This window comes from Populus alba, chromosome 1, assembly GCF_005239225.2.
Source record: "Populus alba chromosome 1, ASM523922v2, whole genome shotgun sequence".
NCBI classification, from domain to species: domain Eukaryota; kingdom Viridiplantae; phylum Streptophyta; class Magnoliopsida; order Malpighiales; family Salicaceae; genus Populus; species Populus alba.
In genome coordinates this window covers 52,876,551-52,902,697 of record NC_133284.1, presented here as the reverse complement: position 1 = coordinate 52,902,697, position 26,147 = coordinate 52,876,551, and the positions used below count along the sequence as shown (strand labels likewise).

General features: G+C 35.0%; 1 protein-coding gene across 1 annotated transcript; it reads right to left on the bottom strand.

The window, feature by feature from the left end:
* Positions 1-184: 184 nt before the first annotated feature.
* LOC118063031 (pentatricopeptide repeat-containing protein At1g30610, chloroplastic-like) lies at positions 185-24,736 on the bottom strand. Its single transcript, XM_073407192.1, has 6 exons — positions 24,635-24,736; positions 3,231-3,344; positions 2,152-2,242; positions 1,917-2,074; positions 1,237-1,668; positions 185-639 (listed from the first exon to the last, which is right to left on the bottom strand). The coding sequence occupies exons 1-6, from the start codon at positions 24,719-24,721 to the stop codon at positions 280-282; spliced, it is 1,242 nt and encodes a 413-aa protein (XP_073263293.1). The 5' UTR covers positions 24,722-24,736; the 3' UTR covers positions 185-279.
* Positions 24,737-26,147: the final 1,411 nt, after the last annotated feature.

The window sequence follows — 26,147 nt, the reverse complement described above, 5'->3', positions numbered from 1 at the left end:
ATATCCTCAATTTCTAGCTCATGAACCTTTTTCTCTAAAGAGGAAACTTCTTCATCCTCTCCTTGAACATGTTTAGTTTTATTATTTTTTCCAGCTATGGTTGTTTTGCAGCATACAACAAGCAAACAATAGTCTTGAGGCATTCTCAGGATGAATAATTTCAAGACTCATTCTCACCCTAAACCTTATCATCATTACTAGGACATGCTGGTTTGCTAGCTACATCGGTGCATTCCATTAAGATTTCAAGGATTTTCATGATTTAACTGTACAGAAAATCTATGTTTGATTGAATCCAGGAACCTTTACACGAGGCCTATTATAATCACTGCAGGATATTAATAGATTTTGCAATACAGGGTTTGGTGAGTTGCTTTGAGCAGCAAGCACACGCACCTCATGCATTAGCCGCATGAGGGTGTCCTTTCTAAACCGCTGAGCGTTTTCTTCGAAGAAATTCAACCAAGCACTTTTGCAGAATGCTTGAGACTCTCCAGCAGAATTTGTGGTAATACAAGCAAGAGCAGAATCGAAGTCTTCTTTTTCAAGCATCATGCAAAATCTTTCTTTGACAATAAGCGGTGGAGGAATCCTATCTTCCTGCTCCAAGTGCTTCCAAGTTATTTCCAAAACTTCTCCCTGCAGTCACAATGGGAATTTGTAACTTCTCTTGAATTGAAGATTAGAAACAAAAAGAACACTATTGATGCTGTTTAATCGTTGCCACTACACACATACTACATGTATTTTTGTTTTTATTAATATAGGCATGAACAATTCTTTTGTACTAAATCTGAAGTCTTGAAAGGATAAAGTGAGAAATTCCAATTTCCCTTGACAGTTTATATCTAAAATTTGAAGAGGATAAGGACAAGAAAGTTAGATTTCCATAACTCTGAATTCTGAGATTTTACACTTCCTAAAATTTTCAGAATTCAGAATTTTCTAACAGATGAATTACCTAGAAGCATTTTACAAAGATTGCGTCCAAAGTGTACTAAAAAGATAAGTTCTTATCATCCCTCCTAAGGAATTCAACAAGGCATCCATTTTATTCCTACAAGTGCTTTTGACTGTTCTCATATAATACCTCCTTAAATCAGGCTATTCAGTCAGGACGTAGATGCAGTTTGGCAGCCTAGTGTTATTTTTATGGAGATGCTATTAACATCCATTTCAATAATATGTTCACGTACAAGTGTAATTTCAACTAATCCCAATAGATTTGAGAAGTACCTTTCCAGCTCTAGAAGCATCCAGTACCATTCGAAGATGACGGTTTGCATTGAAGTGGAACCCATGGCGCATCATCTTTTGATAAACGTACTCAAAATCATCCCACCTGTTCTCTGCAATGCTTGCATCAAGCATGGTGTTGAAAGTATAGATATCTGGTATTACCCGAAACTTGTAATCAGATCTTCTGCTGATATGATTGCCATCGTCTAACATCTTGTTGAAAAGCTCGTTTGCTTCTTCAAACAATCCATGTTCTAGATACGCTTTCAGCATTATGTTGCAAGTAACAAGATTTGGGGGGCAAAAGTTCCTCATTTGATTGAAGATGTACACAGCGTTTTGAATGTTTCCAGAGTCCAGACAAGCTTGGATTAAGCCAGTGTAAGTTACTACAAGCGGCTTATTAGCAACTTTGCATATTTTCTCAATCTGTGAAATGAAAGGAGGTTGTGATGGACTGTTTGTTCAAAGAAAAGCTAGTGATAATAATAAGCACACAAATTGTTCAAAGATTTTTGCTTTTTGCAGTGATATAGCTCCCCGTGCTCATAAACTCTAATTAGCAACACACCATTCAATGCATGCGAATCGTTTAGCTACAATACAGTGTTCTTTATATTCAGTTTTAAATATACATGCACAACAGAAACATAGTAGTTTATGCATAAAAAGATTACCAGATCTAGTGCTTCTTGACACCTTCCAGATGTACAGAGACAGCGTGCAAGATCATAATAAAGAGCAGCTGAGCCCACAATTCCCTGTCTTTCCATGTCTTTAACAGCCAACACAGCCTCTTCTGTCTTACCCTCTCTCCAAAAAGTATTGACGAGAACTGTATGTAACAAGAATTTGATTTCAAAATGAGGTTCTATAAAATCAAATGGAATAAATGATAGATCAGTCAAGCACCTTTATAAACTAAGGCATTTGGAATGGAAGACTTCTGAACTTTTTTGAAGAACTCATGAACCAAGTTGTACTTGCCACAAGCAAGCATGACCTGCTCAAGTACGAGGCAGAAAACCATTCTATCATTTCCTGGTTATTACAAAAACTAAGATGTACATTCAAGAAAATGAGAATATCTAGCAAACTGTTACCAGTTCCATAAGTCCACTTTATAATACAACATAAGGCTTTTCATAGGAAACATTTTTCTTGATGGTATGCAGGTCAAAAGGATAGTTCATGCTCCTATGCTTTGACAATGATATTTCACACCAAAACCACCCTAAAAGATAGCTAGATTGAGCACCTATCTTAAAGAGCAGAAAATGATGGGAAATTATCACTTCATGATGCTATGAAATGGTACCCCCTCTTACTACTGAAAACTAACATTGGAATCCAACATTAACAGATAGTAGAAACTACCACATGAACACATGAGAGTGAATCAAGATCAAACAACCCTTAGAATTATCTTAATTGTGAAGTATCAAGGCGCAGTCATTTGAATATGAACCATAAAATTGAATATGAGAAACGGAAAGCCCAACCAGAGAATTAATATTGTACAGCAAGTTCATATGACACCCTATTCAACCAAACTGATGTACCTAGGTTAGGTTTCTAACTTCATACTACAAAAATCAAAGTCTTTTTTCTGAATTAAACCTTTTATTTAGCACTGGGTAAAACCTGGGGTACGTTCAAACCTCTCAGCCATCATGCACCAGGCAACAGGTGAGATGAATCTCTGGACGACACCAAAGAGGTTGGTGGTAGGATTTGAACCAACAGTTCATGATGTACTTTTACTCAGAAAAAATAAGTCCATATGCTTAGATTAGAAGTCTAGTTCTATGAACAGCTCTATCAAAGTTGAAATATGGAGTGCTAATCATAGTAGCAAGTCAGCAAACATGACTAGCTGTTTATCAGAACAATGATAAACTCATACAACAAGGTATTGCTAAGAATCTAAGATACAGGTTCTGCTGATGTGAAAATTGATAAGAACCATGGATAGTAAAAACAGCTATTACCTCCATAACAAGTCCATACGTTGCAGTAGAAGGTTGCACACCCTTTTCCTTCATCTGCTGTAAGACCCAAAATGCACCTTCCCATTGTTTTCGCCGAACACAAGCATTTAGGACCTACATACAGAAGGAATGTCAAAATGCCGTGGATGATCATAGCTGGATTTATGCATTATGTAAATTGAAATGATTCACAGATAATTGATTGAATATGCCCAGGGAAATAGATAATGAATGATCAGCATGTTATGGCACAAGTCCATCCTTAGATAGTCGAAATTCTTAGAATGATCTTAAGACTACGGAAAATATGCCCTGTCAAAACAATATACAGTAATGATTTTACTTTGCTGTTACAGGGACCACAAAGCACCCTTTCAGGTCATCTCAAATTTAACAAAGCATGCTTATTAATCTGTTGATAACAACATCAGTTCATACCTAGAGAACATGCAGAAAAACTATAGATTTTTAGATAACAGAGATAAGTCAAAACTTAGCTTAATGGGTATCATTTGGAAAGGTGTAGATTCAATGAAAAGAACTTGTCATCCAAAAATTTCAGAGGGCTATTATGTCATCCAGCAATATACTGGGTTTAGCAATTTCTTAAATATCCATAACATTAGCTTCTACCTTGATAACAGTTTTGAACTATCATGTATTTCAGCACTACTAAAAACAGGTGCCATTTGCATCAGAATTTAGCAACGGATAATTCCGTTGCTAAGTTCAATAACGGATTTGCAACGGATTACACATATATTATTTTTTTTAATATTAGCAACGGACTTTAGCAACGGATAATCCGTTGCAAAATTTACGTTGAATTTAGCAACGGATTTTCCGTTGCTAATTGAAAAAAAAAAAGTTAATATAAAATTAAAATTATATAGACCGTTGATTACATTAAATCCGGACCGTTTATTTCAATATCTCGATCCCCGCCCCACATCGAAATACAGATCCAATTAACAAAACCAAAATGTACATTCACTCTTACTCTTCCAACAGATCCTTCGTTCGAACAAAATCATCGATCCATCACCCTCATAAAAAATCACCATAACTGTTCATCATCTTCTCCTTCGTGTTCATCATCTTCTTCTCCTTTGTGTTCATCATCGTCTCCTTCGTGTTCATCATCTTCTTCTCCTTCATTTTAAACCAACAAAAACAGAGACCCATGACAACATCGCACCAGACCCATCATCATCACCATCGAACATCCTGTTTTGCCCCTTCTCTGTAAACGGGTTAGGTTTTGCACTGTTTTCTTCAATAGCTCAGGTAATTAATTTATGGTTTTTGTTTTCTTTGTTGCAATTTAAGTTACACTAAACAGTTCTAACCTAACTTTCCCAATCTCAGGTGTGATTCTGTTGTGTTGATCCATCTCCCTCACCCATCTCCCTCACCTGTAACCGAAGAACACAGGTAAGAATTTTTTTTCCCGAAACTTTGAATAATGGTTTTAGGCTATTAATTCGATAATATAATGTTTATGATATGTTTTTACCATGATTTATAACATAATGATGCACGTTTAAATGTAAATTTATGAAAACCCCCAAATTAATTTTTAGGGTTACGGTTCATAAATTGAATGATTTTATTCAACCTGACCAATGCTGGCAATTCTTGTGTCTGGAAGAGAGTGATTGATGGAAATTATGCATGTTTAATTGAAAATTTATCAAAACCCCCAATTTAATTTTTAACAATTAGTATTATTGATGCTGTGTGTTCTTTGATGTCTGCAAATTGTCCTCCTGTGCACCGAAACCTAGGTGTTTTGAATGTATTCATATGCTTATATATATATATAAGGAAACTTGATTGTTGTTGTTGTGTTTCGTTAATAAGATTGCTGTTTTATTTTTGTTTCTTCATTAATTATTTTTTTTCTTGCTGTTTTACTTGTTATATATATAATTAGCAGAATTGTGTAGTGAAAGAGGTTAGAATTCATGGTTGCCTCCTCCTTGCATGGTGATAAGTTAATTTCCCACATTAGCTATATATGTTGTTTGTTTTCATTTGATTGTCTTGTCTTGAGGTCAGCATGCATGATTTGGAAATTAACTATCAGTCTCTTGGATGAGGATTTGTTTTTGTATTAAAGAGTTCTACAGCTCTTTTGGCTTTTTTTATAGTTACTATGTTGCATGAACTAAGTAGCAAATTTTTTGGAGCCAACTTGTGTAATTGCAGAAACAATCGCATGCTTTTTAGCATGTTTGTATGTAATGATACATGTAAAATGCACCAGCATTGTGCAATGGTTCATTTTTTAGTCATTTCTGTGTGAATTAAGCAAATTGATGCTGAAAATCTTTGCTTGCTTAGCCATTATCAGTGGATATAGGATCAGTTAACAAACTACAAGCAATCGCATGGGCTTGTTAGAATTATTTGTGGAAAAGGCTAGGGTCAAGTGCTGTGAGGTCACTGGACTTGACCCTTTAAATTGTGAAATTGGAAATATTAGACACTCTTTTGCTGTTTTCGGTTCACAAGGTTGATGTTTACACTGTGAAGTCAGTTCTAGCAAAGCACTAATTAGTATAGATCCATTTCCAATCACACAAAGGATAAAGGATTAGAGAGCAAAGCACTAATTTGTTTTAAAGACTAGCAATTGTTATAACTTGATGGGTGTAACATACTGTTTGTCGCACCCGACATCGCGGCGGCCCTAAAAAATAATTAATTCTCTTGAATTATGAAAAAAAAAAAGAACAGATTCTGGCATCCGGTTCTTTTAGAAAAAATGTCTCGTTTGAGGAGTCGCCACCTAGTATTATGGTCACTAGGAACCCTAACTGGTCAACAGAGATTCTATGGTTCGGGATTGGTTACGTAAAAGGGAAGATATTATCACCCCTTAAACGTGCTGCCTAAGGCAAACTGCATTGCTGTTTTGTCTTAAATTGCTAAATGTTTATGAATTTATGCTGTGATGATTTGTCTATAATATTCCTGACTCTGGCGCCAGTGAATATTCGAGCTCGAATAATTCCAACTCTGGCGTTGGTAAAAATTCGTAGCTACGACAAAAATTAGACCAATATATTTTATTCCCTACTCTAGCGCCAGTGAATAAATAAATAAAAATAAAATTTATTTTTACGCATGCACATGTTTTTTTATTTTTTCTAGCTAAACAAAATAAAAATACAACGGATAAAAATAATATAAATTTAAACTGAGATTTTTATTCCTAACTCTAACGTCAGTGAATAAACCAATAAATTTACATTATTTTTATTTATGCATACACATTTTTTATTATTTTTTTATTTTTCTGCTTTTTATTTTTTTATTTTTTATTTTTGGGCTGGGTCCAGCTCAGCCCACATGGGCTGGGCTGGACCCAGCCAGCCCAGCCTGGTCACTGGCCCAAGCCAGTGACCCGGCTGGGCCAAACTAAACAGGGGGCACGCGTGGAGTGTCTCCACGCGTGCATGCACTGTGCGAAGGTAATTAATTTACCTTCGCGCAGTGCAATACTTCACAAAATGAGGCAAAGAAGAAAAAAACGAAAGCTGACTTACCTGTGCGCAGAGAAACAGAGACGCGATGAAGGATTTCGGGTCGTTGCCTTCTTCCTCCAATTTTGTTCCCTCCAACCTCTGTTTCCGATCCTCTTCTCTCCTGCTTTTTTCACTCTCTTCTGTTTGTTCTTCCGCCTGTGTGGGAAATGGCTAAGACAATTTTTCCTTTTCTTTCTTGTTTCTAATTTGCAGGGGGGAGGAACGATTGAGAGGACGATGATATTAACGTGGGATTTCTGGGTTTTCTGCTTGTGTTGATCTCTGTTTTTGTTGTGGGTAATACTGTTTGTTTCTGCTTTGTGGGTTTCTTCCCCCTGTCTTACTCGGTTTCTTCCCTCTCTCTCTCTAACTCTCCAACTCTGCAACCCCTCGGCTCTGTATTTCCCTTGAGAAGAAACAGAGGAACAAAAGTCTGTTTTGTTCTTCCCCCTCGTCTCAGGTTTTTTCGTTTCTGTGATTCCAACCCCCCCTGTGTGTATGGACTATCTCTGGCTTTTATAGCTAGAGAACAAAGCCGTTTCTTCAAGCCATAAATTGTGTTAATTGCAGGTGTAACGGTGGGAGCGGCGGTGGGCGTCCGTTTTCAGTCGGGAAGAAGATGAACAGTGCTGATGTTAATGGCAATTTGCGTTTTGATCCTTGAAATTTTGAATTTTTGCAGTACAGTCCTTGGATAAATTTTAATTGAACCCCTGCATCTCAGCACCATTTACATATTGATCATTGGATTTTAATTTATTGCAATCGTGCCCTCAAACGTTAATATTTCTTCAATTAAGTCCCTGATTTCATTAATTTAATTAAATCCAAGTCCAATTAAGTCTCAAAACTTATCAATTCTCTAATTAAACACTTAATTGGATTAATTAAATCAATTCCAAGCTTAATTAAGTCTCAAAACTTATCAATTCTCCAATTAAATCCTTGATTGGATGAATTAAATTAATTCCAAGCTTAATTAAGTCTTAAAACTTATTAATTTTCCAATTAAACCCTTGATTGGATGAACTAAATTAATTCCAAGCTTAATTAAGTCTAAAAATTTATCAATTCTTCAATTAAACCCTTAATTAAACAAATTAATTCCAAACTTAATTAGATTAATTCTAAAGTTTAATAAAACCCCAAAACTTCCATTAATATTCCCCTTAACCCAAAATTTAATTCATTCTTTATTTATTTCATCATCATCATTATTTTTTTTCATCATTTTTTTTCATCCTTTTCCATAAATAAAATAATAATAAATAAAAATAAAATGGTCAAAAATTGGGTTATAACAGTTGCCCCCTCTTTATAATATTTACTATGCAAAGATATTGGAAAATTTCATTTTCTTTTATCTTTGTGTAATAAATTTATAAAGAAAAGTAGATAGAGAAAGAACCCTTTTTTTTTTAGTCTTGAAAACTTTGAAAACAGTAGATGGACACACGACCTTTACAGAGAGATGTAGAAATCAAGAAACAAGTCATTGGGAAGACGACCTATTTTTTTGTTTTTCTTTTGTTTTGTTTTTTTTTTAAATGGCAGATGGACACATGACCTTTACAGAGAGATGTAGAAATCAAGAAACAAGTTATTTGGAAGACGACCCACTTTTTTTTGTATTTTGTTTTTTTGTTTTTTTTTTGTTTTTTTTTAGAAGTGTTCTCATTATGATGGGTGACCTACCTAAGTAAAAGTAAAAAAAAGAAAATGAGGGCTCGAAGGCGCACTCAAAAGAATGTGAGGGCTCAAAGGCAACTCAAAGAGGAAAACGAGTGCTCAAAGGCAACTCAAAGAGGAAAACGAATGCTCAAAGGCACTCAAAGAGGAAAGCGAGTGCTCAAAGGTGCTCCAAAAGGAAAGCGAGTGCTTAGAGGCACTAGTGCTCCAAGGCACTTGAAGGGAAAAGCGAGTGCTCAGAGGCACTGGTGCTCAAAGACACTTGAAGGGAAAAGCGAGTGCTCAGAGGCACTGGTGCTCAAAGGCACTTGAAGGGAAAGGGAGTGCTCAGAGGCACTGGTGCTCAAAGGCACTTGAAGGGAAAAGTGAGTGCTCAGAGGCACTGGTGCTCAGAGGCACTTAAAGAGGAAACGAGTGCTTAGAGGCACTGGTGCTCAAAGGCACTTGAAGGGAAAGGGAGTGCTCAGAGGCACTGGTGCTCAAAGGCACTTGAAGGGAAAAGTGAGTGCTCAGAGGCACTGGTGCTCAAAGGCACTTAAAGAGGAAGCGAGTGCTCAGAGGCACTGGTGCTCAAAGGCACTTGAAGGGAAAAGTGAGTGCTCAGAGGCACTGGTGCTCAAAGGCACTTGAAGGGAAAAACGAGTGCTCAGAGGCACTGGTGCTCAGAGGCACTGGTGCTCAAAGGCACTTGAAGGGAAAACTGAGTGCTCAAAGGCACTGGTGCTCAAAGGCACTTGAAGGGAAAGGGAGTGCTTAGAGGCACTGGTGCTCAAAGGCACTTGAAGGAAAAAGTGAGTGCTCAGAGGCACTGGTGCTCAGAGGCACTGGTGCTCAAAGGCACTTAAAGAGGAAGCGAGTGCTCAGAGGCACTGGTGCTCAAAGGCACTTGAAGGGGAAGTGAGTGCTCAAAGGCGCTCGAAGAGGCAAACGAGTGCTCAAAGGCGCTCGAAGAGGAAAGAGAGTGCTCAAAGGCACTCGAAGAGGAAAACGAGGGCTCAGAGGCACTCAAAAAGGAAGGCGAGTGCTTAAAGGCACTCGAAGGAGAAGGCGAGTGCTCAAAGGCACTTGAAGAAGAAAGTGAGGGCTCAAAGGCGCTCCAAGAAGAAAACGAGTGCTCAAAGGCACTCTAAGAGGAAAGCGCGGAGATTTTTCTAGATGGCCTAATTCTCATGGGCGGCCTGCCCGGGATGAAAAATTCTCAAAAGTGAAAAAATTTCAACAACAATTTCAATCTTTGGCCATTTCAAGTTGGCCTTCCACTCGATGGATTCTGTTGGAATTTTCTCTAATGAGATTTGCAAAACTCATTGTCCAATGTCTCAAAGTTTAGATGATATGCATGCATCTTTACCTGATTTAAAATATAGGCCCCCATTTCTTCTTAGTCTTCTTGTTGCTTGACTGATGAGAACTTGCTACCTCCGATTTTGGGTCATTTTTGTCGCTTGACTTCTAGCCCACTCGAGTTGGCCCATATAAGTCTATTTCCAGATTTATTTGCACAACTTAGCATTTATGGTGCCCATCGTGACCCACTTGCTTGCTAAAGATTTTCTAACTCGTCAAATATTTTGAGACGATCATTCATTACTCCTCGTCTCACTGATAAAAATATTCGGTGTCACTTGCTGAAAGGATCAAATTGTCTTTCGTAAACCAAAATGCCCCCTTGTCTTGTTGTAGGAAATATTTCATCTCTTTTTTCTAGAATTTTTCCTTCTATACAAAGTTGCCCTTGTACTGGTCATTGCCCCTAAAGTGTGCTTTGCCAGCGACTTATACAAATAATGGTTTTAAAAGACCATTCTCTCATTTCTCTTTTTGTTTCATTTTGGTGAAGGAATATGGGTCTAGAATGAATCTTGAAATCTTGATCTTGCATTTTGAAAACAAAAATTATTTCGATGTGAATCTAAAACAATTTGCTTTTGAAATCTTGCAACTCCTTGGTTATTTTCTTTCTTGAAAAAGAGGTTATTTGCTCTTGTGTTTGGTAATGAGATCTTCAATGAAAATACGTCATAAGATGACCTTTTGTTTCAAAGTGAAGGGCTCGAGAAAAAGCTCGAGGTTTTGTATGAGAAAAAATTTGTCTCTTTTTGAATCATTCATTTTTATCAGCATGAATAATAATGAATAGTTTATTCTTGATGTCATGAATCTTATGAAAAAGTATTCTTTGCATTTGGAGAGCATTGTTTATTGTTCTCGGTTGCTTGCTTGCTTGATTAGAAAGGACTTTTACAGGGACGTAACGTAGGCTATGGTTTTTGGCTATGAAAGAAAAGGATTCATAAGGCTCAAAGAGTGTTTCAGGGTTTCAAAGACTAAGGATCACTATCAACAGTTTGACTCTTGATGTCATTCCTATTTTCTTTTGCCGCACTTTTTTGATTTGTTGCTTCTTCTTTTTTATTGCTTTGCTAGAGTATACTCACTTTATCTTGGATGTCACTTTTCTAGTGATTTGGGCATGCCCCCTAGCATTTGAGTTTCTTGAGCTCTTATGCCTTTTTGGCTTTCTCACGGCTTTTTCTCTTTTCTCATTGAAATTTTCTCTTGCCCCCCCAGTGTGGGGTGTGATCCTAGTCGGGATTTTTTTCATGAAAGAAAAATTATTCAGGCTCAAAAAGGAATCGCAAGGGATATACTTATTTCAGAACGTGAAAGGAATAACAAAGATGGCCTTTCCTCATTTCAAGCGCAAGTAGTTAAGATCAATAAACTTTGACCTCATCCAGTGTGATGGTTTGGTCTTTACAAAGATGCATTTCATGAGTCATGAGTAAAGAGTTCACTACATACCATTATTCATACATTTAAAAACACACGATTCAAGAGTCATTGGGTAAGGGCGTTTATTCATTTCTTTTTTCTTTTTTCTTTTTTCTTTTTCTTCTTTTTTTTTCTTTTTTTTTTGGTTTATAATTTAGTCACCTCAATGATGGAGTTGCTTGATTCAATTGTCATTCTACAAGTAGAATGTTAAAAATATCATTTTTGAAAGAACATCAAATTATTTTTGAAATGAAAATACCAGATCAATTTTTCAAAACTCCAATAGGGAAATGAATTTTGGTACAAGAGATGAATTACGTCTATGAGATCACGCGAGGCTTCAAAGGTGTATTCGTGAGTCCTTATAAGAAAACTCTCTTAAGAAGATAAATAATGATTGGTCGCAAACACAATTGAATGAGAAACTCATTATTTCATTGAAGCTTTGGAAAAGAAGTTTAACAATAAAGAACTTATGCCAACATGAATACTGGCATGATAACACATAAAAGGGCTAAACATTTAGTGATCATTCATTGGAATTTTTAGGAATCTTTCAATCATTCATTCTCCTTGACAAAGGGCATTTCTTCAACACTTAGTTGCAGTCACATGTAGACCATTCTTGACCTACTATTACTATAGCTTTATCTTCAAAATAGTTGATTTTTGGGAGTCGGCGTGAAGAAATTAACTATAGGAATGATAAGTGTCTTGGCAAGCATCTTCAGTGAAACCGTTCTTCTTAGTCGGTTTAGCAATCTTACCTAACCCAATGGCTTGTTCAATCCTCTCAGCTATAACAACTAGGTCAGTGAAATGTTGTGCAGAGCTTCTAACCAAGTATTCAAAGTATGGAGCTTTAAATGTATTGGAAAATAAACTGATCATCTCTTTTTCCAACATGGGAGGATTAACTTGTGCAGCTACCTCGCTCCATCTCCGGGCATATTCTCTTATGGACTCCTTGTTGTTCTTCTCCATAGCTTGCAAGCTTAACCGATCAGGGCCCACGTCTATATTGAACTTATATTGCCTCATGAAAGCATCAACTAAGTCCTTCCATTTTTTAACCTTGGTATTGTCCAACCGCATATACCAAGTGAGGGCAGCGTCACTTAAGCTGTCTTGAAAAAAATGAATTAGCAGTTTCTCATCATCAACCACCTCAGCCATTTTGTTGCAGTATGCTTTGAGATGAGTCATAGGGCATTGAGTTCCCGTATATTTGACAAATTCTGGTACTCTAAACTTTTTGGGAATGACAACGTTGGGCACCAAACACATATTGACAGCTTTCACCAGGTCAGACAAATGGTTTCCCTCAACTGCCCTTATCCTCTTCTCTAGGGTAGTCCATTTTTCCCAATCCTCTTCTTTCACCATCTTGCCCTTTTGAGATTCTTTCTCGGTGGAATCAGTGGTAGATGAAATTCTTGAAGGGTATGCTGGTTGGAAATGCATAGCTTGTTGAAATTCAGATGACATCCTACTTGCCCCCAGATTATGTGGATCGAAATGAGTTACATGCATATCTTCAGGCTGAGCTATAAGCGTTCCTTTTCTAGATTTATCTCTCAAGGCTTGCTCGAGTAGACTAGTAAGCCTTGCGACTTCTTCTTTAAGATTGTCCACCTCTTTTTGATGTTGGGCTTCCAACTGGGCTCTTTCTTCATTTTCCATTTGTCTTTTTTCTCGAATGAGTGTTATAAATGAGTTTCAATGGGGGACCTATATTTCAACTTGCTAAATGTAAATCATGCAATTATGCAAAAATGCTAAAGCATAAATAAAAAATAATAATAATAAAAATAAAAAAATGCGTATGAAATGCGAACTTGCCCTTCACGGGGTGACAACCTAATTGGAAGATCCTAATTGTTGAGTGCATCAAGGGGTTGGTCATTATCTAGTTTCAAAGGGTCTCTCGTATGCTCAGTGATCGTCCATGAAAGGTCGATATGAGGCTTACAAGTAGTGTGAAGATAGAGGCCCTGAGTAATATCAGTTTGGCATATCAACCACTTCCAAGTAAACAATCAAGCGAGAGTTGGATGGTTTCACGAGTCTTACCCAGGCTAAAGCCATTGGGGTACCGTTACTTTCCCACTTATCCTAGGTTGTAAAGTGTGTGCTCTCAAAGTGATGCATAACAACAAAAATAAGGATGCATGCTAAAGCAGTAAATATAGGAAAATTAAACAAATAAACACAACAAAAAACAAATAAAAAAAGCAATAATAAGACAAAAGACAAAGCTTAATCCTAAGTCCCTAGTGGAGTCGCCATTCTGTCGCACCCGACATCGCGGCGGCCCTAAAAAATAATTAATTCTCTTGAATTATGAAAAAAAAAAAAGAACAGATTCTGGCATCCGGTTCTTTTAGAAAAAATGTCTCGTTTGAGGAGTCGCCACCTAGTATTATGGTCACTAGGAACCCTAACTGGTCAACAGAGATTCTATGGTTCGGGATTGGTTACGTAAAAGGGAAGATATTATCACCCCTTAAACGTTCTGCCTAAGGCAAACTGCATTGCTGTTTTGTCTTAAATTGCTAAATATTTATTAATTTATGCTGTGATGATTTGTCTATAATATTCCTGACTCTAGCGCTAGTGAATATTCGAGCTCGAATAATTCCAACTCTGGCGTTGGTAAAAATTCGTAGCTACGACAAAAATTAGACCAATATATTTTATTCCCTACTCTAGCGCCAGTGAATAAATAAATAAAAATAAAATTTATTTTTACGCATGCACATATTTTTTTATTTTTTCTAGCTAAACAAAATAAAAATACAACGGATAAAAATAATATAAATTTAAACTGAGATTTTTATTCCTAACTCTAACGTCAGTGAATAAACCAATAAATTTACATTATTTTTATTTATGCATACAAATTTTTTATTATTTTTTTATTTTTCTGCTTTTTATTTTTTTATTTTTTATTTTTGGGCTGGGTCCAGCTCAGCCCACATGGGCTGGGCTGGACCCAGCCAGCCCAGCCTGGTCACTGGCCCAAGCCAGTGACCCGGCTGGGCCAAACTAAACAGGGGGCACGCGTGGAGTGTCTCCACGCGTGCATGCACTGTGCGAAGGTAATTAATTTACCTTCGCGCAGTGCAATACTTCACAAAATGAGGCAAAGAAGAAAAAACGAAAGCTGACTTACCTGTGCGCAGAGAAAACAGAGACGCGATGAAGGATTTCGGGTCGTTGCCTTCTTTCCTCCAATTTTGTTCCCTTCAACCTCTGTTTCCGATCCTCTTCTCTCCTGCTTTTTTCACTCTCTTCTGTTTGTTCTTCCGCCTGTGTGGGAAATGGCTAAGACAATTTTTCCTTTTCTTTCTTGTTTCTAATTTGCAGGGGGGAGGAACGATTGAGAGGACGATGATATTAACGTGGGATTTCTGGGTTTTCTGCTTGTGTTGATCTCTGTTTTTGTTGTGGGTAATACTATTTGTTTCTGCTTTGTGGGTTTCTTCCCCCTGTCTTACTCGGTTTCTTCCCTCTCTCTCTCTAACTCTCCAACTCTGCAACCCCTCGGCTCTGTATTTCCCTTGAGAAGAAACAGAGGAACAAAAGTCTATTTTGTTCTTCCCCCTCGTCTCAGGTTTTTTCGTTTCTGTGATTCCAACCCCCCCTGTGTGTATGGACTATCTCTGGCTTTTATAGCTAGAGAACAAAGCCGTTTCTTCAAGCCATAAATTGTGTTAATTGCAGGTGTAACGGTGGGAGCGGCGGTGGGCGTCCGTTTTCAGTCGGGAAGAAGATGAACAGTGCTGATGTTAATGGCAATTTGCGTTTTGATCCTTGAAATTTTGAATTTTTGCAGTACAGTCCTTGGATAAATTTTAATTGAACCCCTGCATCTCAGCGCCATTTACATATTGATCATTGGATTTTAATTTATTGCAATCGTGCCCTCAAACGTTAATATTTCTTCAATTAAGTCCCTGATTTCATTAATTTAATTAAATCCAAGTCCAATTAAGTCTCAAAACTTATCAATTCTCTAATTAAACCCTTAATTGGATTAATTAAATCAATTCCAAGCTTAATTAAGTCTCAAAACTTATCAATTCTCCAATTAAATCCTTGATTGGATGAATTAAATTAATTCCAAGCTTAATTAAGTCTTAAAACTTATTAATTTTCCAATTAAACCCTTGATTGGATGAACTAAATTAATTCCAAGCTTAATTAAGTCTAAAAATTTATCAATTCTTCAATTAAACCCTTAATTAAACAAATTAATTCCAAACTTAATTAGATTAATTCTAAAGTTTAATAAAACCCCAAAACTTCCATTAATATTCCCCTTAACCCAAAATTTAATTCATTCTTTATTTATTTCATCATCATCATTATTTTTTTTTCATCATTTTTTTTCATCCTTTTCCATAAATAAAATAATAATAATAAAAAAAAAAAATGGTCAAAAATTGGGGTTATAACACTGTTTATGTTTTTTTATTTTTCCAACAATATGAATGGCTTATTGGATCACAACATAATCAAATAGAGTTGGCTAAATCTGATTGGGTTGCAATAAGAAAACCTCCACCTTGTGCCATTGATTTTTGGGGCTTTGGTAAGTCTATTTTGCTCCATTTTTACATGGTTGCTTAATTATATGGTGCGTATTTTTCTTTTTTGGGCATGCACATTGTAATCCTTTGAAGTTGTTGGAACTTTGCCTTTCATTGGGATAATATTGACAGTTTGTATAAGAAAACTAATGGAATGATTTTCTTTCATTAAATGTGATCTTGAGTACACATTTAGGTTACATTACAATGATGGACAAGTTGATTCCTTTTACTATATGCACAACATAATTGATAAAATAAGAAAAAGAAACCCCAGCAATAAAAAGAGCTTGAAATCTATTGAATTTGATATTGAATTCTGTTGATCGGATTTTGAGGGAGAGATGGCAGAAATGGGGTGAGAGATATTGATGTTTGAAAGAAATGTTTAAATTGTTATTCAACACTTTGGAAAATGCAAACCACTTTTAGGTGTTTTATGGAAAAGTAAGTATTCTTTTAAATTCGGTGATTGCAATTATAATTACGCGTGGAAAACATGTATACACACGCAAATTAAATAATGTTGTGTAATTTTTTATTTAAATTATATTAAAATAAATTTTTATAATTTTTTTAACATTGTTATATTAAAATTATTTAAAAATATAAAAAAAATTAATTTGATATTTAAAAAAAAATATGTCATAATACAAAAACAAATTCTCATCCAAGAGACTAATAGTTAATATACATGTTTAACTATAAACTTTGATTACACAACAAAATATAAATAATAAGTATTTCATAGAAAGAGGTTTAACATAAATATATTAACACCTCCATTACCTTAACCATAAATATTAACAATAATTATTGCTCGTCCGTGTAGAACTTGTAATCAACTAAATTGGATGTGCCTAAAGAATTTATAAAACAAATGTATTTATATTTTCATCCACCAATATTATAATTATTATTTAATTATTATTTAACTACGACATAAAAGATATATACAATGTATATGACAAGAGACAAAGATACAAATGTGAGTAACTATTGTAACCCATAATAAATTATGTTTTTTTTTATATTGCATTTTAATCTTTTTTTAAGAAAATTAAAAAACTTCTTTAATCTTGTATTACCTCGCATGTTTATGATTTCATTTACCATTTCTTAGTTGAGCAAAAAAATATCCGAATAAAAAAGAAAAAGTTTGATGAATCCAATAAAAATAAAAGGATCCAAATTAAAAAAAAAAAAAAATATTTGAGGTGGTAACAAAAGTTAGAAGGACCAATAAAAAAAAAATGAACTCTAAAACTATTATAAAGATAAATTTATTTAAAATTTGTTCAACTAAATATTTTTTTTTTCTTTATCCATTTATTCTGTATAAAATATTAACCGAACATAATCTAAAAGTCTACTTTTGTCACTAGTTAGAAAATATAAATGAAAATATAAAATACTAATTCGAACATATTTTATTTTAAAAGATTGTTTAAGTTTTAGTAGTTAAAGAAGTATGCTTATTTCAAAAAATGCTTATTGGTGTTGTCATGTTAATTAGATTAATATGGATGATCGATCGTGGATGTATCGTCGTCTTATGGATGGTCGCCTTCGTCCTGAATACATTACGGGTGTTAGAAGATTTATCAATTTTGCATTTTCAATTGATAAAAATATATCTGGGGGGAAAATTAGATGTCCTTGTGTGAGGTGCAAAAATCAAAAGTTTTTAAAGGAAGATGATGTTTGTAAACATCTATTGACAAAAGGTTTTTTACCTTGTTATGAAAATTGGACTGTACATGGGGAGCCTTAAGTCGCAGAACCAATATTGGCTGGACCTTCATCGATTGGAATGAGTCATGTTGTGAATGATGTTTGTCTAGAGAATCCATATAGGAATCTGGTTATGGATGCAATGGGGGTTGGTGATGCATTCTACAATGATAATGTGTCTAGTCCTGTGGTAGCTGGGGAAATTCCAAACCCGGAGGCAACTAAATTTTTTAAGCTTTTGAAAGCTGCGGAGGAGCCGTTATGGGATGGGTGTACCAAGCAATCCAAATTATCTGCTTGTGTACAATTGCTTAATAATGAAGTCAACTTTAAATTTGACTCAGAATGCCTTCAACAATTTTTATTGACTTTACAAAAAGTTGCATGGCCTAATGAATGAAAAATTTGGTTTCAAATTTTTATGATACCAAGAAATTTATGCGGCCACTTGGACTTGGTTATGAGAAATATGATGTGTGTCCTAATTACTGTATGTTGTACTATGGGGCAGATGCATTGAAAATAAATTGTGATTTTTGTGGAAGTTCACGATACAAACCTAGAAATCCAACTAGTAAAGGTTCCAATAAGGCGGAGAAGCAACTCCGATACTTTCCCTTGACACCAAGGCTTCAGAGACTGTTCATGTCTCCATATCATGCCAAAGATATGACATGGCATCATTTTCATAATTCTGATAATGGGGTTATGGTGCCCCATCTGATGGGGAGGCATGGAAGGAGTTTAATCGTGTCCACTTAAGCTTCGCATCAGATCGAGAAATATTCGGTTAGGGTTGTGCACTAATGGGTTTTGTCCATTTGACATGTCTTCAAATACATACTCTTGTTGGCCAGTATTGTGACTGTTTATAATTTGCCTCCGTGGAAGTGCATGACTAGACCATTCATGTTTTTGACAATGATGGTTCCTGGGCCAAAGAATCCGGGTAAAAAAGCTTGATGTTTTCCTAAGACCTTTGATTGATGAGTTAAAGAATTTGTGGTATGTTGGTGTTTGAAACATATGATGTATATAGAAAGGAAATTTTCAATTAAGGGCAGCTTTAATGGGGACCATTAGTGACTTTCCAGCATATGGCATGTTATCTGAGGTGGAGTACTCATGCAAATCTGTCTTGTCCTTATTGTATGGAGCATAGCAAGGCTTTAGATTAAAAATGGAGGGAAACTACATTTTTTTTAATTTGTCATCGACGATTCCTACCTATGAACCACCCTATAGATTTCAATCTGATAAGTTTTTGAAAGGAGTAATTGAAAGGCTCCCTCCTTTACCTCGTCCATCTGTTTTGGAAATGTTGAACAAAGTGTTGAAGTTATACCGAGGGACATAATGGAGGGTCATCATATAATGATAAAATTCCTGCTTTGGTGTTAAGCACAATTGGGTGAAAAAAAGCATTTTTCTGGGAGCTTCCATATTGGCATACAAATTTGATTCGTCATAATCTTGATGTCATGCATGTTGAGAAAATGTCTTTGACAATATTTTTTATACAGTTATGGATTGTCCGAATAGAAGCAAGACAATTTAAAGGCTAGGTTGGATATTCAATTGTATTGTCAGAAGCCAAATTTGCATTTGCAACAAGATATGAGTGGTCGGGTTTACAAACCTAAAGGCACTTATTGTCTACACAAGAAGCAACAACAAGAAGTCTTGTCATGGATGAAGGAATTATCATTTCCTGATGGTTATGCTTCAAGCATTTCAAGATGTGTGAAAGAGGCACAATGTAAGGTTTCGGGGATGAAGAGCCATGATTGCCATGTCTTCATTCAAAGACTTCTTCCAACCGCTTTCCGACCTTACTTACCTAGGCCACTGTGGGAGGCATTAACTGAACTGTCCGTATTTTTTCGAGATATTTGTTCAACAAATTTAAATGCCCAGCACATGGAGTTAATGCAGATGAATATAATTGAAATAATTTGCAAACTTGAAAGGATTTTTCCTCCATCATTCTTTGACTCCATGGAACACTTGACGATACATCTACCTTACGAGGCAAAAGTTGGTGGACCAGTTCAATATCGATGGATGTATCCATTTGAACGGTATGTTTTCATACTATGTTAATTTTATTAACTTTTGATTTTTAAAACATAAACTAATTGACATAAATGATATAGGTATATGTTTTATTTGAAGAAGAAAGTGACCAATAAAGCTAAAGTTGAGGGTTCCATATGTGAAGCATACTTGATTGATGAAATTACCAATTTTGCATCTCATTATTTGGTGATGACGTGCAAACAATTTGGAATCGAGTTCCACGGAATGATGATGGTGGCCTTAGAAGTGTAGATGGATGTCTCTCTATTTTTTCCTATCCAGGGAAAAAATTATCCAAAAGATTTTATAAAAGGCAGTTGTCACATGCTGAAATGCAAATTGCGCATAACTATGTGATATTCAATTGTCAAGAACTGAAGCCTTATTTAGAGTAAGTATGAAATATTATTTTGTACTAAATTTATAATAATTTGTTATTAACTTTAACATTTTAAAATTTTTAGGCAATGTCGACAAGAGCTAAAGTCACAACAACCACATGCGAGTGATGGTGAAATTGAAAAATTATGCGACACGATCTTTCCAAATTGGTTAAAAAATAATGTAAGTATTTTAATAAAAATCAATTTATATTTTATGTCAATTAGCTACTTTAAAAATATTATTAGGGGCTTTTTAAATTATTATTTCTTATGGAGTTAACTATTATGCTAGGTGGAATACCAATCTAACGGAATTGAAAATCAGCTCTTTGGACTTGCTATGGGCCCTTCAACTTCAGTGAAATGTTATATTGGGTATTATGTCAATGGTTTTTAAATTTCATAACTCAACGTTATGGTCGTTTTAAAAAGACAATGAATAGTGGAGTTTGTGTTGAAAGGAAGTTGTTATGATGATGATGAACGTGATTATTATGGAATGCTTAAAGAAGTTGTTTCGGCTAAAATACTTGGGGAGTAAGTGCAAGTTATTTATGTTTAAATGTAATTGGTATGATACAAGACGAGGGATTAGAGTGCATCCTTCGAATGGTTTGGTTGAAATCAAGCATACATCTCGACTACACGGAAATGAAGATTTTGTGTTAGCACAACAATGTCAACAAGTCTACTATACATATCCACCTGGTAATAAATCATCTGAATGGTGGACGGTTATTAAGACAACTGCTAGAAGTCGTTATAATGTTGATATGGGTGAATTTATTGAAGATGCAAACAATGTGAGATCATTTGATGTCGATCAATCAGATGAGATTTCTCAACCATCTCTTGTCCTTCCTACTCAAACACTTGATGATCCAAATATACTTGTTGAATCATCTTATTATGAAGAAATCGGGCAACATGAATTGATTCAACTTGACATAAATTGGGGAAACAAAGATGATGAAGCAGAAGAAGAAGAAGAAGAAGAAGATGGTGATGGTGATGCCGAAGAAGAAGAAGAAGAAGAAGAATGATGAGGAGGATGATTGTTATGGTGGTGATGGTTAGGAGTGATGATAATAATGAGTAGCACAAGTTAATTATATTTCGTAGTATATGTAATGAATTATCTTTATTATATGTATGGATGATTTCATATTATTTGACAATTTTTAGGCTTTCAATGTTTTTTTTTTATTATTTTATTCAAGTGTGTGTTATGCATCACATTACATAAATCATTTTCATTGACCTTTGAAACCATTTTATAACCTTTCAAGTATCAATCTTTAAATTGTGATTCTGATGTTATCTTTTATTTTGTGATTCGTTTTCTTGCTTATAGGTGCTGAAGCGTGAAAGAAAGGGTTTTTCCTACTAATTGTTTTGATTTATAGGACCAGACATTAAGGTAAGCATACTCATAAATTTTGATTATTTCTTAATTAATTATTTAGAATTTTTTTTTATTGTTTGTGTTAATTGGCTTATTACAATTTAAACTTCATAGCTGATTTTTGCATTGCAAGGAATGCTTAATGAAATTGTCTTGATGTTATTTACATATTTGATTTTGTTGCAGTAATTATTTTATTTGAATTATAATATTTTTCGGAGTGATGGCTATTATTGTTATGTTGTATATATTCATATGATAATGTATATATTTTTTCTGGTTTTTAGCATGCCTCGACGAGGATCCATATTAGATTCTAGGAGTGACAGGTCCACATCAAGGAGTGACAGGTCCACTTCATCCAAATCATTTCAAACTACATCAAGGCATAATAACAAAGGATCCACAGTTCATCAACCTGTGTATCAGAACACAAATGAGTATTATATACCTACTTTGGGGAGTACACATCCTCCTCAACATGATTATGGGAGGGTTGATGGATATCAATATTGTGAGGGATTTCGTTTTCAGGATTTGCTTCAAACTCAAGGAGGTTTCTCTCGAGATAACCAACTTGTTTATGGAGGACATAATTTATATGGGAGTCATGGGAGAGTTGGTGATGATGATGATGTGAACATTAGAGATGAAGATGAGGGAGACGGTAGTAATGTGAGAGGTGTATGTGATGAGGATCAAGATGGTGTTCCATCATATCACGGTTCAACATCTTCTCCATACAATTATGATCACATTGTTAAAAGGAAGGGTTTTGACACGCCAATGGATCCAATAACAAGAAAAAAAGAGCTTTGTTTGTATGGAACAACAGAGTAAGTTCAACTTTTTAATAACTAACTGATTAAGGTTATATTTTTAGGTATGAAAAAAATTATTTATTATTGTATAATTATTTGTTTAATATAAGTTTGTTATTATGTATTTTCAGGTTCAATAACGCATCATGTGGACGTGTAATTGGAGATATTTTGAGGTCCAATTTTAAGGGAGCATGGCATTCTTGGGAAAAAGTAGATTCAATGTGCAGGGATGAACTTTTTAGAGAGTTTAAGGTAAGAACCAACACTAATTGCCATAATATTCTTTTTAATTTTGATCGCTTTAATGTAGCATTATGAAAATTATCAACTGAATAGCTATGACTGATTTGTGTTATAATTTGTTTTTATTTCTTGTTTACTCTTTAATATCATTTAATTTCTTTAGTTATTACATTATCTTGCAAATTATGAACAAGATAACACAATATGATTAATTATTTATATAATTTGAAATTTTGTGCACTCTTTTTACTTGATATATATATTATTTGGTAGAAAAAATATTCATTTCCTGAGGAAGATGAGTCAATTGTTCGTAATATTTGGGAAGATAAGGCTAGAATAGCTTTGAATCAACAATTGAAACGAGCTCGCAAGAATGCCATGTCAAAAGAAAACACGACAAATATTCTAGATTGCCTTGATAAAGGTCCTGCCTGGATAAACAATGATGATTGGAATCAAATGATCAAAGATGTTTGGTCCACCCCTGAATTTCAAAGGAGGTCTAAATCTGCCAGGAGGAATCGATTATCCCAAACAGATGGCAAAATAAGCACTCATTCTGGAGGAACAGTGTCATTTGCTTCATATCGAGCTAACATGGTAAGGATATTTTTTTTTTATGCTTAAGATAATGAATTAAAATTTGTATATTTATCTTTTATAATATTTATTAATCTTGAAAGCAAGAGGAAGCTGGTGGAAAAGAACCTCCATGGGATGATGTCTTTTCAACTTTGCATCAAAGTACTAAGCAGTCTGGTAGCTTTGTCGACAACAAGTCAAAAAAAGTGGTTGTATGTATTTTTATTTGATTATTTTTTAATATAACTCAAGTATTATTTAACATTCAAATTAATTTATTGTTGCATGTATTTTATTTGTAGGAAAATTATAAAATGGAGATGATTTCAAAGTATGGAACTGATCGGGAAAATCATCCTTCATTTGATGGAGCAGCTTGGTGTGTCGCTTCAGGAGGAGTTACAAAGGGTAGGGTATATGGTGCACCTCGTATGCCAAAATCTATAGTTAGTACAAGCTCTTCATCACATTCCTACTCGGTGGAGTCATCATATCCAAGTTCATCATATCGAGCATTGCAAGAGGAGATAAGGAAAAAAGATGAAGTGATTTTTGAAATGAAACGGCAGATGGATTCCATGAAAGATTATCTTGTGAACAATCTTGGATATCATGGCGGGACATCAAATATTGATCAAGGTATGCCACCACCTTTGACTCCATCAATACCGCCACATATGGCTCCTCAGATAATGACACCTATGGATCCCACATCTCAACGAATTTATCGACCTATACCTCGACCTTTATATCCTGATCAATCTTGTGACGATCCACAATATCATGATTCGTCTTCGCAACCAGCACCATGATTGTATCTTTTGTTGTTTTTTTTTTTTGTATTTGAACTTAATTGTATTAATGCATGTTTATTTAAATTTTTATAATATGAATATTATTTTTATTCTATTTTTTATTAATTATATAATTATTGTTAATATTAATTTATGCTGGTTATATATATTCTGCAACTTTTAAAATATCCATAAATAAATTAATTAATTAAAAATCATTTTAATAAAATAAATAAAACGTAATTTAATAAAAATTTAATAATACAATCACCAACGGATTCTCCGTTGGTGATTGTATCTGATGCAGGCATCAGCAACGGATTCTCCGTTGCTGATTCAGCGAACTAGCAACGAATAATCCGTTGCTAGTTTTGCAACGGATTATCCGTTGCTATTTGTAAGCAACGGATTTTCCGTTGCTGCAGAATCAGCAACGGATTTATCCATTGCAAACAAATCAGCAACGACAAATCTGCATCCGATTTGTGCCGTTGCTGATTCCGTTGCTAAATTACTTTAGCAACGGATTTTAATAGTTTTTGCAACGGAATATTCCGTTGCTAATTACTATATTTTTTAGTAGTGCAGGCTGACTTTGAGCATATGCCCACAAACACATGCATGCAGAGTTAGTTACATGTGACATGCTTGGGACAACTAACAGTCATCAATATGGGTTTTGAAGTAAAAATTATAGTGCAGAGGTTACAGACAAATGTTTTCCAGATATAGACGGCTAGTTTACTGCCAAGTGTCACTAACCGCATTGTAGACAACAATATCAGGTTCCAAACCTAGGTCCCGCTTCCCAAGTGCCCCAGATTTGAACTTCTTGGGAGGAGATCGCATGATATCTATGATCGACATCAAAAAGTTCCTTCATATATCCTGCTTGTCCGAGAGTGACAGCTATAGAACGATAAGCTACTAGGTCAGGATACAAACACATTTCTTGCTGGAGAGGACAGGGGGAAAAAAGAAGAAGAAGCAATGACATAAGTCAGTGAGGATTTCCTTTTACATTGTTCAATTAAATAACCTTGTATTAAATGAGAAAGGAGCAAGGCAACAGATGAAAATTCTTGAGCTACTTCAACTTGGCATGATAAATGAATCATCAAAGATACAAAGAATGAGACTGGTTCAAATGAAGCATAGAAAAACATATTTAATGTAAGAGAACTTGTATGTTCACAAGGTTATTGACACAAGCACACATGCCCACATTGAAGAAAGAATAGACAACTATTAGAAATTAGAAAGTTAATTTGATCTGATGTAAAATTGGGAATAGCCAATTATTAGGAATTAGAAAGTTAACTTATCTATGATGTAAAATTTTTACCTAAACTTCATATCTATGACTTGATTTTATACTGGTATATAAAAATTACATCTAAAAATACAAAGAAAGGATATGCTAAAAAATCCAAGACAAAGAAAACAACATTTGAATTAGAAATTATCAGGGACAAATTTCATTCCTTGTAAAATTAAAAATTATTAGGAATTGCTAAAAATATTTAGAATATGAGCATTTTAAGCACATGGATTTAGTTAGGAATTCCACTGGAATGCAGGCTCTCGAGAATTACTTTCTAAAACAAAACATCATCCACACAAAAAGACATTCCCTTCATTGATGTCTTAACAACTTGTTCCTCCATAATTTGTTTACTTTTATATGAACTGTCCTGCTTTTTGGAAAGAACAAACCAGGTAAGAAACCAACGGCACCCCTTGCCCCCCAAGGCTAAGGCTGTCCCACCACAACAAAACTGCTTGGTGTGACTGTAATCTAAACATGGAGTGAGGAGAAGGGGCACATTAATCTCTGGACCACTTGTTACAGTGGCAAATAAGAGTCGAATGAATCTATCAGGTATCAGTACACAAAGTTGGAAAAATAAACAGGGACGGACACATTGTATTGGAAATGCTTCTTTTGACATGAATCAGATTGCTTTGCTCTGTTACATGAAGACTGGTACAATTACACAGCATAGATCAAAATACAAAATAGCTTAGCTACACAGAATTTGCACACACATGCCAATAGCATCTTGTTAGTTGTAATGAAAGGATAGTTAAAGTTCAGTTGAGCTTATGAAGAAAAAAAGAGAGGATATAAAAGAGTATAGATTACACACCAGTTTCCTAGCTTCTGAATCTTCTCCTCTATTTTCCACATCGGAACTTTTGTCTTGCCAATAACATCATTGGATTGCTCAAAGCTTTTGAAGGCAGCCCTTTCCACTTCAAAATCCTCACCATA

Excerpts from the sequence above, each read along its gene's own strand:
- LOC118063031 (XM_073407192.1), bottom strand. The coding sequence starts at position 24,721 with ATGCGATCTCCTCCCAAGAAGTTCAAATCTGGGGCACTTGGGAAGCGG. Across the intron at positions 3,345-24,634 it reads ATATTGTTGTCTACAATGCG|GTCCTAAATGCTTGTGTTCG; the intron begins GTTAGTGACACT and ends TTCTGTATGTAG. Across the intron at positions 1,669-1,916 it reads GTCAAGAAGCACTAGATCTG|ATTGAGAAAATATGCAAAGT; the intron begins GTAATCTTTTTA and ends TTCATTTCACAG.